At 41.2% G+C, this 14,723-nt stretch overlaps 1 protein-coding gene across 1 annotated transcript in view; it reads left to right on the top strand.

Annotated features, from left to right (window-relative positions):
- The first annotated feature begins 644 nt into the window (after positions 1-644).
- The window catches only part of tgm2b (transglutaminase 2b), a 28,761-nt gene continuing 14,682 nt past the window's right edge, over positions 645-14,723 (top strand). The window contains exons 1-7 of the mRNA XM_080729008.1: positions 645-782; positions 5,234-5,413; positions 9,273-9,491; positions 11,215-11,333; positions 12,881-13,009; positions 13,618-13,795; positions 14,560-14,695. Of these exons, the coding sequence (XP_080585134.1) occupies positions 773-782; positions 5,234-5,413; positions 9,273-9,491; positions 11,215-11,333; positions 12,881-13,009; positions 13,618-13,795; positions 14,560-14,695 (971 nt within the window). The 5' untranslated portion in view covers positions 645-772. The remainder of the gene's footprint in view (positions 783-5,233; positions 5,414-9,272; positions 9,492-11,214; positions 11,334-12,880; positions 13,010-13,617; positions 13,796-14,559; positions 14,696-14,723) is intronic.

Raw genomic sequence — 14,723 nt, 5'->3', positions numbered from 1 at the left:
CCATTGATATGGTCCATGTGAACTAGTTTGTTGAAGCTTATTCATTATGATGAGCGAGATCACGGCCGAGATCGCGGCCGTACCGGGCGATCGCCGTGTCGCGCACTGCGGACAGTTTTGAAAGCCACATTTAACTCCACTGCACAAACTCCACCCCCGATAGCAAAAAGTGAATGTTTTTTTCTGGTTGGCCAGTCAGGGAGTCTCAGGGACCAATCAGAAGGCTGACAAACGGTCTATTGGGAGTCTGTCACTTTCGTTCTGACATGCCCTCTGTTAATTATTGCAAAATTACTCAATTAACTCAACAGAGGTGTGTGTGTGTGTGTGTGTGTGTGTGTGTGTGTGTGTGTGTGTGTGTGTGTGCGTGTGCGCGCGCGCGCGTGCATGCGTGCGTGCGTGTGTTCTTGGGTCAGTGCTGGAGGGGGAGGAGACTTCTTCCTGGCATCAACTTCCAGAGTCATGCCACCCTTAATCTAGTTCCTAGAATTTTTTCGCCACCAAGCGGTATGATGACCCCTCTCGGATATCTGGAAGTTAGAAGCCCCCGCGTGCGTGTCTGTGCGTGTAGCCTACTTGTGTGTGAGGATGTTAGTCAGATAGTCGACACGCCCACCACCACTCATGTAGCCGCGCACTGTCGACTATAATATGACCCAAACGGACGTAATAACGGCACAGCGAAGTCCACTGCCTTCTGAGTTACTGACAAGAACTCCAATTCAACACCAATTTATTCTCCTACTACTAATCAACGAACGCACGTCAGATCATGACTCAAGGTAAGATATGCATAGGCTATTTTATTCCTTGAAATATACAGGATATAGTTGTTTTTATTTTTAGGCTAGACACAGACTAAAAAAGTCATAGGTCTGTTGTAAATGCTTGATTGTCCCAATTGTGTCAATTAAGTAGGATATCTGCACTTGAACTGTGTAGGCTAAAAGACAAGAAAAGAACAAAATAATGTAGATGAAAATGAGGCTTATTGATATAAAACTTTTATTTATTTATGTATTTATTATTCTTATTATGTTCCCTGCATTTAAAGGAATTGTTGAGTTGTTGAGTTGGAAATAGCCTATAAACACTTAGGTAAAGTGTTGAGCTACATCTGCATTTAGCCTAATTTTAAGCATATAAACAGTTCACAGTAGGCTGTTAGGTCACATATTTGCAGCAAAGTGTGAAAGGACAGGGCGGAATAAACAAATAGGTCTACTGCAAATACACAAAAATAAATGTAACATTTGGTGTTAATCGTTAGAAAGTAGCCTAGGTAATTATGACTGGCTACCTGCGTTGTTCACTATATGGCTACTTTTAAAATTCTGCAGAACTCCTCCAAAACCCCACTATATTGTAGATCTGCACACCAGTGTTGAATTCCAAAAATGTTTCCCCTTTATGTTTTATGAAGAGTTGATTGTTGCACGAGACCTTGGTCTTTTTATAGCATTTGACAGCTGGAGGTGCCTGCATGCATTATAGTGGCCTTGACATATTTAAACTTTAACCCAAATTAACCTGAAGACTGTCCCTCCCTGCCCATGTAGGAAATTGCTAATCAGAAGCACTTCAGTTGAGGTTTATTCAAGACAAGACAATATCTTTAGTAATGAAGCTGTCCAGAAAATGTCTAATTTTAAATGTTTCTATTATGTTTAACCTATAGTATAGTAGCCAAGCCTATAGCCATATGTTGTGGGATGACATGCAAACATGCTTTCCTTGGAAGACTGCTGCATCTGACTTCTTTACAGTCAACAGGACGTGAATCAGTGTCATCTGTTTACCACATGCTTTATGCTTAAAGATCTGTGAATGCACCAGTATGTAGTTCTGAACTCAGCATGGAAGGAAAAACAAAATACCTCATTTTAAACTGAGAGTTGGTGTTTATGACTAGTACAGCATCATTCATTCACAGCTAGCATAGAAACAGTAGAGTTGTTGTGTTAGGCTACTTTCTCGTGGGTAGGGTTATTACTTATTTTTAGAGGATTTAATTTGTGTTTGCTGTACCTGTGACTGTCCACTGCACTCCTGCTAAACTTTATTTAGTCTCATGCAAGGCTTAGCGGTTCTTACCCTGAGGCAGTCCATCTATGGTGTTGGGCAAGCTTGGTAGACTGGAAGAAAAGCATGAGTGGAGATGCCAGGGGGTTGTGAAAAGGGCACATTTAAGGATGGACGGGTAGACTCACTGAAGAAGCTATGTCATGTTGTAGAATTTACGCACACGTGTTATTCATATACTGGAAGCAGGGGCGTCACAAGGGGGGGAAAGTAGCACATCTACAAGCTCACAGCATGGCGCAGAGTGCCACTCTGCGAGCTTGTAGATCTGCTATTTTTGAAAAGTCGTGAAAATGTGTGCAAATCTTTGAATATGTATTTTTTAAGTGGACATTTGTAACTAAAATGTTGCTTCTGGGGGGTGCCTGGAACTACAGATTTTTAGATGGGGGTAGCAGATAGCAGATCTACAAGCTCGCAGCGAGGCACTCGGTTCCACGCTGTGAGCTTGTATACAGTAGGCCTATCTGCTATTTTTCAATAGTTAAAGCACAAAATAATGCGTTCCCATTCTAAATGGGTTAAACCCCCTCCCCCTATGAAGAACATTCATGGAGGGCCCGCAGTGAATCCTTGTACCCAGGGCCCAGGATTTGGTGCGACACCCCTGACTGGAAGCAATGGATTTATACCACACACCTTTTCAATAAAAGTGGCTTTTAGACCATACTAAGCTGCTAGGTGGTTCAGTACGATATTATTTTGTTGCTGGATGACAGCACACAGATTACTTGGCAACAACATATAGCATGCATTGTTTGGCTTTGGTTATTTAAAAGTGTTGTTTCATCCACTTGTCACATCTGTTATCAACAGACCTCTGCATTTTTTAAGCCGTTGATCACTTGACTTTACTGAGCCCCGCATGCTGCTTTTAAATGTTAGGTTAAAACCCCTCATCAGCTCTACAGTATATTGAAACAGATTGGAATGCTGCCTCCCCGCGTACCCTAGAGAGATGAGCCAATGGTTCACTCGCCCAGAAGTACAGTTAAAAAACACTGTCTCTTGCTGGCAATGGACAAAACAAATGCTGTATTCCCTAGATCCAACGATGAGGTAGGAGCTTTGTCCAGATGGTGCCTCATCAGGCATAGTGTACAGTACATGTGCTTTTGGGTTGCTATAGTGCTCATATCTCATTATTCTTTTAAAGAACCTAAAGCAAAAAAATATATAAACACTCTTGAAATTAGAAATGGAAAAGCAACAGTTAGCTTGACTAGGCTTTTAGTTGCCCTTAAAAAACAGACTGTTGCACGTGCAGAGAATGTTAGAGAGGCAGGGGCTGAAATTTCTAAAAGGGCCTTTTGGTGGAAATATAGAAAGCTTGGAGCTCGGCTATTTTCGGTGCTTGATACCACACTGAACTAAGCAGAGCCACAGAGAGGGCAATTCTTTCAACATAAGATGCTGCATTCAAGTTCAGGAGAGTTTGGACAAGGCAATTCTCTTGAATGCCGCCTTCGGGTATGGCATGGAAAGAGAGCATTTGCACGTCTTTCACCATAGTGAAAACTGCATTCATGGTCTGGAAAGGGCACTTTTTTACAGACGGGTAAAAGGGCAGGGGCTCAAGCCACCTTTGATGTCTATGTGTGCACGTGCCTGTACTGTAGCATGTTCACCTCAAGCGTTACATTGCCCGCATGTTTGCAATTAAAACCAAGGCCAAGGCCAGTAAAAGATCTGAGCCATTCAGTTATCTAGGAATGTCCAGGAAATGTCTCTGTTGGTGTTTTTGACTTGTTTATTCACACTTAAACCTGACATAACCACCTCACTCTCTTTTTCATGGCTTTATGAACACTCTTATTAATGCTGAGGCTTAATTCACACAGAGTGGTTGTCTAGAAACCTGTTTCAAGAAAGCAGGGTGATGAAATTACCACTCCTACAGTAAACAGGAAGGAATAGGGTGGGCTTCTCTTACTCACACACAGGGGCGTCACAGGGGGAGGGGGGAGTGGGACTGAGTTACTAGGGCCCGATGTGGAGGGGCCTGGAATTATTTTATACTTTAGCTATTGAAAAATAGCAGATTTACAAGCTCACAGCACTCAGTGCCGCGCTGTGAGCTTGTAGATCAGCTATTTTTTAAAAGTCATGAAAATGTGTGCTAATCTTTGAATAGCCTATACAGTATGTATTTTTAAGCGAACATTTGTTACTCAAATTTTACTTCTGGAGATTAAACATGTCATTTTGGGGGTCCTTCACATGAAAAAGTTTGAGCACCACTGACATATATACATAGGTTTTTCAAAAAACCTTACAAAGATTTGAAATATTCAAAGATTTTCAAGATTTTTCAAAAATAGCAGATCTACAAGCTCGCAGCGCGGCACTCGGTGCCGTGCTGTGAGCTTGTATATCTGATCTGCTATTTTTCAATAGTTAAAGCACAGGGGCCCCAGTGAATCCTTCTACCCAGCGCCCAGAATTTTGTGCAACACCCATGCTCACACAAATGAGACCATGGAGACTAAAAGGGATCTGAATTCTCAACTCATGTAGGGTGTGACTATATGGTCAAGTCATTCACACTGTTTGGATGTGTCTCTTCATGTCAAATAGCTTCTGTAACCATGTTTCCCCATCAGTGTGAGTTAAATTGACACAAGCGAGCCCAGGTTTGGCGGATTTGTAATGGCTTTGAAGTTCACAAAACATGAACATTTTATGCAGGATTGGATGGCTTCTGCTCCACCCAGGGACTGGCAAAGTCATTTTTAGAAATGAATGTCAATGAAATCCCTGTCTTTAACTTTCTGTCAGAGAGTACACAGTATTGGGGCCAAATGTAGACACTGGCGACCACAATGTTGAGGCTCATTCATGTCATACATTGAGCAACAGGAAAAGTTTAGCTCTGTTGAAATTGTGTTACACTGAAATGCAATGTACTGACCTCTGACACAGCTATAGAACATACGGATCACCATGCATTACGGTACAAACGTACCATTCCAATATTTGACACCACTTTCACGAAGAGATTCTTAACAGCAACCGAAAATTTAAATATAATATGTACGGTAGGATGATCAGAATTAAATAATAATAATATTAGACTTTGTGTAATATAACGTTTTGAATATGTATTCTTAGTTATTATTCCTCATCTTCCTGCTTCTGTTCCTCTCCTCAGCATTGGATGTTTCTCACTGGGACCTGCAGTGTGAGTTCAACAACACAGACCATCGCACCGATCTCAACGGAGTGGATCGTCTGATCGTGAGGAGAGGCCAGCCGTTCTCAGTCAGCCTGTTCCTCCGCTCAGGAGCCTTTCAACCAGGAGACAGTTCTCTTCACTGCACTGTGGAAACAGGTATTAGCAGTGCAACCCTAAATGCCGTTGAGTTCGGGCAGAAACCTCCTATCTCCATATTCTGTAACTTTTTGTGTTTATTCGTAATTTAAAGGAGTCGTTCAGACCAAAACACATATAGGGTTAAATCTGTCTTTTATCATACCCCTTTATACCTGCTTTAGTCGATTTTTTTCATTGCTGCCCCTGTTGCTAGATTTCGGCTGCCCCTGTTGCTAGATTTTGCGGGCCCTCTCATAACTAGACTTTATTCTAGTGCGGTTATTTCTTTAACTTCAAAGTTAGTATTTTTTTATTGGATTGTGTTTACACAATGTCCTGAGACCAACCAAACCGCTGTTTTGACCTCACAGGCACCCTTGTCAACTTGTCAAATGGCTTCTGCTCTGCACCAGAGCAGGGAGAGGAGAGCCTAGAAAGGGAGGGGATCTTCTCGTCTGTTTGACAAGTAAGGGTGCCTGTGAGGTCAAAACAGCGGCTTGGTTGGTCTCAGGACGTTGTGTAAACACAATCCAATAAAAAAATACTAACTTTGAAGCTAAAGAAATAACCGCACTAGAATAAAGTCTATCTACTCTGTTAGTTATGAGAGGGCCCGCAAAATCTAGCAACAGGGGCAGCCGAAATCTAGCAACAGGTGCAGCTATGAAAAAAATCGACTAAAGCAGGTATGAAGGGTTATGATAAAAGGCAGATTTAACCCTATATGTGTTTTGGTCTGAACGACTCCTTTAATGCCCTACTTGATCATACTACTACATTGTCACACAAAAATACAGATCTGCAAGCCCCAAACGATTCATGAAGCAACACGTTTTGAGCTTGTCGAGCTGCTACATGTCTGTTTTTAAATCTGAAACTTGGACATAATGGTTTCCACCGGACAAACACACCAGACACACACATGCACACACAATAATAATATAGAATATCGTCGTTGTCGGGTGAAAACCTTGTATGTCCTTGTATGTATTGCTTTGCATATCATTTTAAAAATGATTTAAACTAGTGAAAACAGCCGATCTAAAAGCACACGTTGTGTGCTTGTAGATCTGCTGTTTTTACTACTTTTGTGCGACGGCCTTGTATGATGAAGCAGGGCTTTGCTTTGCGAAAAAACGTACACATTTGAAACTTGGAGATACAAGGTTTACACCCGACAAGGACGATATATAGGTGTTACCATAATGAAATAAGCAACAATCCTCCGGCATACAGAAATGTATGCCAGTGTGGTCCAGAAATGTGAGGAAATCATTGCATAAATGTTCCTTGTCATTAAGGAAACCAGTGACGCTATGGAAAGGCCTTATTTTGTCTTGTAGTACACATGGTGGGTCATGTTTATTTTTCCTCTGGACTCATTGTGATTTTAAAGCTGATAGGGGACATTTCTGTCAGGTTCTAGCTTTGTTTATAGCAGTAGTTCACCCCCAAAATGACTTTTTTCTATTGATTAGTCACGCCATGGAGACTTGAGTACAATGATATTTTTTTGTATTCGTCGCTAAGACAAAAAAAGAATGATTATAGTAATTTTACCCCCATTGATTCTGGATGGGGACCCAAATGCATGGGCCTGGATGGGGACCCAAATAAGCCCCTGGATGGGGATCCAAATGCATTTAGGTTAGAATCAATGTGGGTAAATTTAGGGGCAAGTGTAAAGTAAATGTACCCCCATTGATTCTCACATTTATCAATGGGGGTAAATTTACTATAATACGTTTTTTGTCTTAGGAATGCGGCAAATACAAAAGAAAAAATATTATTGAACTCTAGTCTCCATGGCGTGACTAATGAATAGGGGTAATGAATAGAAAAAAAGTGGGGGTAATGAATAGAAAAAAAGTCATTTTGGGGGTGAAAAAAGTCATTTTGGGGGTGAAAAAAGTCATTTTGGGGGTGAACTCCTTTAAAACAGCACTATGTAACTTTCTTCTTTTGCGCAAATGCAGAATTATTTAACATTAAGCGAACAGAGCCGGCCTGCTTAATGCTTGAGGGATAAATTGAATCTTGCCCATCAGGTCAATATTTGTGTCAGATCCTGTGTCGGCAGAAGGACAGAATGCATTCTCCAGCAGTGGCAGCTGCCGTGTCGGAGAATGCACTCGCTGTCCCTGTGCCTAGGTGAGACATGACCTTTGACACCATCTAAAATGTCTCAATAGAAGAGCAGGGAGCAAAAATACAACCACCACAGTTGTTGCGACCAAAGGTTTGATTTACACCCTACCTTCAACGAAAACGTTAATATTAAGTCCATATATGTATATGGATATATATTAATAAAGGATAAAATAAATAAAATGTCTATATACAGTATGGGCATGGGAATGCCCATATTTGGTAATGCCCATATACCTGTATGGGCATGTTTTGACATAACATTGTTGACTATCATGCAGGGGTCTCCATATATACTGTAGGTAACTGGTCCGATATACATCCCTGGCCAGAAGGCCAAGAATTGGCGTGACCTCGCCCTTTAGGGCAAGGTCACATGTTGCCCTGAGGCGTCTTGAATTATGAATTATTTTGTATTAACATACTCTACCATACAGATTGGACAAAGTTTAAATGTATTCATAAAAAGAAACATAGTGAGTTCTTTTGAGGTTATGTCTAGGTTTGTTATCTATTAATGTTCCTGTTTTTCTCTCCTGTATTCCATTACCATTATCACCCTACACAAAACCACAAAGTGTTAATTGACTTCTCTGTTATTGTTGGAAGCGCTTGGTATTTCCTTTCAGGCCATTAGTCCTTGCACATACTGGAACAATCCTGAAATATTTCCTCTCGGGCCATTGGACCGTGGGTTCGAAAACAGGCTGGAACAACGTTGGAAATGATCTCTTTCTTCCCCACAGCTAATGTTTCATCTCATGTCAGGTTAAGACCACTATAGTGCTCACCAAAAAATGCAACTGTTCAAACAGGAAGCATAGCAGACTGCAGGAAAGCATGTGTGCATACTGTGCAAAGAAAGATAACCTTATCAACGTGAAAGTTCAAGTTATAGACAGTTAAAACTCTCCCAATGTGGACAGTTCACAGGGAAACAGCCCACCCTTGATTTCATTGTATAGAATGGAAGACTCAAAGGGAGTTCCTTGGACCAATGCCAAGTAGAGGCACAAAGCAACTCATGTTCGTGTCATACTAGTTCCCACATTTGAACTGAGATCACTAAAGACGCAAGACTAAAGAGCTGCAGTCATCTTTGTATCCTGGGAAATGTGTGCCGGCTGCGTGCATGAAGGGAGATTCCAGAGATCTTTGACTAAAATTAGTGGGCAATTTGGACTGATGTGGGAATGTGCAATTTCCAGTAACTTTCCATTTGCAATTCATCTTCACTGAGGATGATGTAATATCCTTCACTAATGCCATGTCCAGATAGGGCTGTCACGATTATGGCATTTGACATGACGATTCAAATAATTGCGATTAACTATTTAATTGTGTTTTTGTCGTTGACAATTACATTTCTGTTTGGCGTTTAGGCTTTGAAGTTGCACATGGTAGATATGACACATAACCTACAAAGAAATTACTGACATATTTGACAACTTTATACTTAAAAAAGAACATTGATAGTGGAAATAGCCGATCTACAGACGCGTTGTGAGCTTGAGCTTGTAGATCTGCAATGTCCACTATTTTTCAACATGGAAACGATTATGACTGAAAAAAATATTGTGATTATGTCAAATAATTGCGATTAGGCGATTATGTAAGAATTGTGACAGCCCTAATATGGAATCTATGAAAAGGTTGTGGGGGTCCCTCACAAAATGCCATGTCCAGAGTCCAGGCTGCTAGCGCTAACACTATTAAACTCTCCACGCAGGTCCTCACCCCTCTGACCAGTATGGGACCAGAGCCTCCTTTGAGCTGTCTGCAGACATCAACACTTCTCGTTGGAGTGCCGCCGTCACCAGCCCCCCAGGGGACACGGTGGCCCTGTCCATCTGCTCTCCCCCCAACGCCCCCATCGGACGCTACACCATGACCCTCGGGGGAGCGGAGCACTTTGAATTCATCCTGCTCTTTAACCCTTGGTGCCAAGGTGGGTAAACGGACCATATGTCATGCTGTCATGTCTACATAGTTCTGTGTAGCGATCTTACACCAAAGAAGGCTTTACAGGATTATGTTTCATACGGGGGCTCCGGAGGGATGAGAGAAAGGTTGCAAATGTCACAGACACAGAAGCAAACAGACTGGTAGAATTACAGCAAAAGGGTTATTGATGGGTGGATGAGTGAATCAGTGGGTGGATATAAGCACTGCTATAGTATAGTATAGTATAGTATAGTATAGTATAGTATAGTATAGTATAGTATTAGTATAGTATAGTATAGTATAGTATAGTATAGTATAGTATACTGTATCATCGATGTCGGGTGGAAACCTTATATGTCCAAAACCATTCATTTTGTATTTATCATTTTAAAATGATTTAAAATAGTGAAAATAGCCGATGCACACAACGCCTCGCACCGTGAGGCGTTGTGTGCTTGTACATCTGCTATTTTCACTAGTCTTGTGCGACAGTCTTGTATGATGAAGCAGGGATTTACTTTACGAAAAAACATACACATTTGAAACTGGAGATATGAGGTTTCTGCCCGACAACGACGATATACTAGTAAACAGACTTTCTGACATTAGTGTCTTGAATGTCATGAATAGCCTTGCTGTGCTCAAAGGAACTTTTCACTTTCAAACATGTTTGGGGTCATTTTTTAACATCTACCCAGTCTTTAGCTTTTTTTCAGTATTTAGATATTTGATATTAATTTTATCAGACACGCCCCCTTCCTATATATTTTAACCATGTTAGACTAAAACACATGACATGCCCCTGGTTCTGGTGACTGATATTGTCCTTCTAATGCTTGAGGGGACGTGTTTTTTCAGTTATTGTTTTTATTTATTAATTTGGGAGGAAATTAAGAAACATTTAATAAATAAATAAATCAAATAAAATAAATGAAAAACGTAATTGAAAGAATATGGCCCCCCTTTGTGCATTAGAAGGACAATAGCAGTCAGTCACCAGTACCAAGGATGAGTGTTTTCAATTAATCTAACACGGTTAAAATCGAGTTTGAAGTTACAATGGTTTGTTTAACACCTCACGAGCCGGCGTTAAAGAACCGGGGTTACCTACGTAACCTGTAGTTTTATATAGGAAGGGGGCGTCTAATAAATTAATATCAAATATCTAAATACTGAAAAAAACAAAAGCCTAAGTAGAGGCCAATAACGGAATAACCCTTCCTGTCAGGCCATCAGTCCTTGCACATGCTGGAGGAACAATTTTCTCTCAGGCCATTGACCGTTTGAAAACATGCTGGAGCTGTTACGGGAATGTTGAAAATGATCTCTCTCTTCCCTACAGCTAATGTTTCAGTATATACTGAATCAATCAACACAGAAACTGTCAGGGGAGCAGAGTAGGTGTTAAAATGACCCAAACATGTTTGATATCGTTGTTGTCGGGTGGAAACCTTGTATCTCCAAAACCGTTCGTTTTGTATTTATCGTTTAAAAAAGGATTTAAACTAGTGAAAACAGCAGATCTACAAGCACACAACGCCTCGCAGCTACTTTTGTGCGACGGCCTTGTATGATGAAGCAGGGCTTTACATTTGCGAAAAACGTACAAATATGAAACTTGGAGATACAAGGTTTCTGCCCGACAGTGACGATATATTATGGTGAAACATCCCTTCAAGAAAACGTGTTTGTTGATACAGTGATCATTGCACTACTGTCTCATGCAGGGGACCGTGTATATATGGAAAACGAAGACAACCTGAACGAGTACGTCCTGTCTCAGGATGGGATCATCTTTCGAGGCAGTCACAATCACCCCATACAGACGGCATGGAACTTTGGCCAGGTACCAGTACCAACAGGCTCTTGTTGACCTCACCGAATAAACATTCCGACAAGGGAGCCACACGTCTTCAGAGATAAATGATGATGAGACAGGGTGGGGATTGTTCTGATATGGAGCCATTTATCGCTGTGCTCCCTGGCTTACATAAACTCAAACATAGTAACACTTTAGTCAAGGACTCAACAATGTTCCCTGAGAAACAATGATCAAAGCTACTCATTCAGAGCGGTTAGTGACAGTCGGCTATGAGATTGCGATAAAATGGCAGTATGTACCGGTACCTAATCTAGGGTGACCAGACGTCCCGGTTTGGCCGGGACTGTCCCGGTTTGGCCGGGACTGTCCCGTTTTCAAGCTGCGTGTCCTGACAAATATCTCGAAAACATCCCGGTTTTCAACATTCACTACAAAATTCTCCCTGTTTTCAGCAGAATTAAAATAATAGTAGCTGTTTTCAGTGGTTGCATATACATGTATCATGTTCTTTTCATGAAAACATGCTCACCTAACCAATCAGAAAACATGAACAAATACATTGCTTGTCTGAATTCAACGCTGAGGCTGTTTGTCAATCACTCACTGCCTGTATGCAACCCTACGGTGCTTAAGTGCGTGTGCACAAACGTTAAGAGAATGGGTTGTGCGCATTGCTTTGAAGGTCCCGGTTTTAGGCAACAGTGGTTCGCGTCCCGGTTTGAGCGGCTGAAAGTATGGTCACCCTAACCTAATCACATGAATGAAGTGATCGTAAAGAGACAGCAAGGACCAGAATGCATTCTTTGATATCTGATCCAGTCCAGTTGGCCTTTCATTACTGGTGCATTAGAAATGACTGATTATAACATACCAGAAGGCCTAATTTGTTATTTGCTTTGCACCTGTTGTCCACAGAGAAGAATCATAACCTTTTATTGACCCTCTCTATTTTTAGTTATCACTTGAGAACAGAAGCTATTATATGGGGTGTAACGATACATTTTAACAGCGGTGCGATACGCATCACGATACATGATTAACGATACGATACATGGACGATATTGGTTCATTCATGGCGATACGATACGATTCGATTCAATGATTTAAAATCTATATAGTTACTATTTAGCAAAGAAATTAAATCGTGTAAAAATCTATTATTATAGAAGTAAACACTGTGATTCTCTAGCAAATACATGGACATTATGTTTCAACACATGGACAAACCCACCTTGACATGAACACAGAGATTACACACATTTATTGATAGACCAAGAGTAGCTGTATGGAATGGAAAGGTAATGGGACCCCTCTTTTTAATTTTCCCTCTTAAAATTGCCAAATACAAGGCACAAATACTTGGTTTTCATACCAATTACCGCATTTTAAAACGATACGATACGATACAAAGCCAAAGCGTTACGATATTTTTCTTTTGCAAATGATATAGTAGATCATTGCAAATTAAAATTGTTTTTTCGATTCAGTTACTATATCGTTACACCCCTACTATTATACATTGAGCTCAGTTCTGCAGATGCTTATTAACAATGTTATTTCTGTCTGTGCAGTTTGAAACGGGGATCCTGGATGCCTGCCTCAGAATCCTAGATATGAACCCCAAATACCTGCGTAATCCCGGTAAAGACTGCTCCGGGAGGAGGAATCCAATCTACGTGTGCAGAGTGCTAAGTGCTATGGTGTGTGCTGATAGAGAGTTCTTTCATTTTCAACATTGCCTGCGTGCACATACCTAAGCGTGAAAGTGTACGTTTGTTTATTTTAATGCAAGGGTCTTCAACAGGGGGTCCGGGACCCCTAGGGGGTCCTCAGAGTTACTACAGGGGGTCCTCCAAATCTTTTTATTTTATAGAAACATTTATTCTCTTTTTTAATGAACTGCTTGAACCCTAGTGTCCAAATTCTGAGAACAAAAATAGCAGATATACAAGCTCACAACGCCTCACGCTGCGAGGCGTTGTGAGCTTGTAGATCTGCTATTTTCGGCAAAGAGGTTTGGTGTAGAGGGGAAAAAGAGCAGACTAAGAACAGAGTGAAAGGTCAAGTTAATTAAGTATTGACGGTTCAAGTGGTTAAATATCTGAAAACACAAATAAAACATGAATCCAAAATACACAGATGATCATGCTGTCAAACGCCAAAACTATATGGAATCTATGATAAGGAAGTGGGGGTCCCTGCTTCATCTCTCTCTCTCAACTAAGGGGTCCTTGACCTGAAAACGTTGAAGACCCCTGTTTTAATGTTTATTTCCACCTGATAATCTTCTTTGCCTTTTATGCTGTAGGTGAACTGTAACGACGACAAAGGTGTCTTGCTGGGTAACTGGACAGACGACTACGATGGAGGCGTGAGCCCTCTGTCATGGAAGGGAAGCGTTGAGATCCTCCAGAACTGGGACAGGAACGCCTGTCAGCCCGTCCGTTTTGGACAATGCTGGGTGTTTGCTGCAGTGGCCTGCTCAGGTATGTGGCGTACAAGAGAACCGAATGGAACCTACACTGAGATGGGACGATGTGAAGATTTCACATCACGATTATTGTGACCAAAGAAATCGCGATTTACGATATTATCGCGTAAATCGCGATAATATCTAAATATCCCCAAATATAATCTACCCCCAAATATAATTAGATAATCTCTAAATATCCCCAACATCCATTATCCAGGTGCGGAACATTTGCCAAAAAATAGCTGATCTACAAGCTCACAACGCGTCGCCTTGCGACGCGTTGTGAGCTTGTAGATCGGCTATTTTTTGGCAAAGCGATTTGGTAGAGTGAAAAAAAAAAGACTGTATCAAGTACATTATTTACTGGTTAGTTTTACCAATTATAACGCCTTGCGACGCGTTGTGAGCTTGTAGATCGGCTATTTTTTGGCAAAGAGATTTGGTAGAGTGAAGGGAAAAAAAGACGGTATCAAGTACGTTATTTACTGGTTCGTTTTACCAATTATAGAGGGTTTAAATGGTACTGGATAGGCAGCTCGGCAAATGAAAGTGAATTGATCCCAGTGCATGACGGAGGACGATTTTACGATAAATCCACGACACGATTATCGTGAGTGTGTTTTATATCACGATAAACGATAATATCGCTTATCGTCCTATCTCTAGAACCTACACAGACATATTGTCAAAATGACATTTAGAGCTATGTTTTGCTGATGCAGCCGATGCAGCAAGGTTATGAGGGGACATTTGTATTGTTTTGTTGAATCCCATTAGTTTCCAGGGCTCTTGGCATCCCCTGCAGAGTTACGACCAACTATATGTCAGCCCACGACTCCAATAACAACCTGGTGATTGAGCGATACATCGACGAGGACGGTCAGTCATTACGGGGATCCAGAGACATGGTCTGGTGAGAATTCTAAGGTCTACTTTGTTTC

The sequence above is a fragment of the Nannobrachium achirus genome, assembly GCF_963921795.1.
Source record: "Nannobrachium achirus genome assembly, chromosome: 6".
Lineage (NCBI taxonomy): Eukaryota > Metazoa > Chordata > Actinopteri > Myctophiformes > Myctophidae > Nannobrachium > Nannobrachium achirus.
The sequence above is the reverse complement of the archived record's forward strand: the minus strand, read 5'-3'. Positions and strand labels throughout refer to the sequence as shown.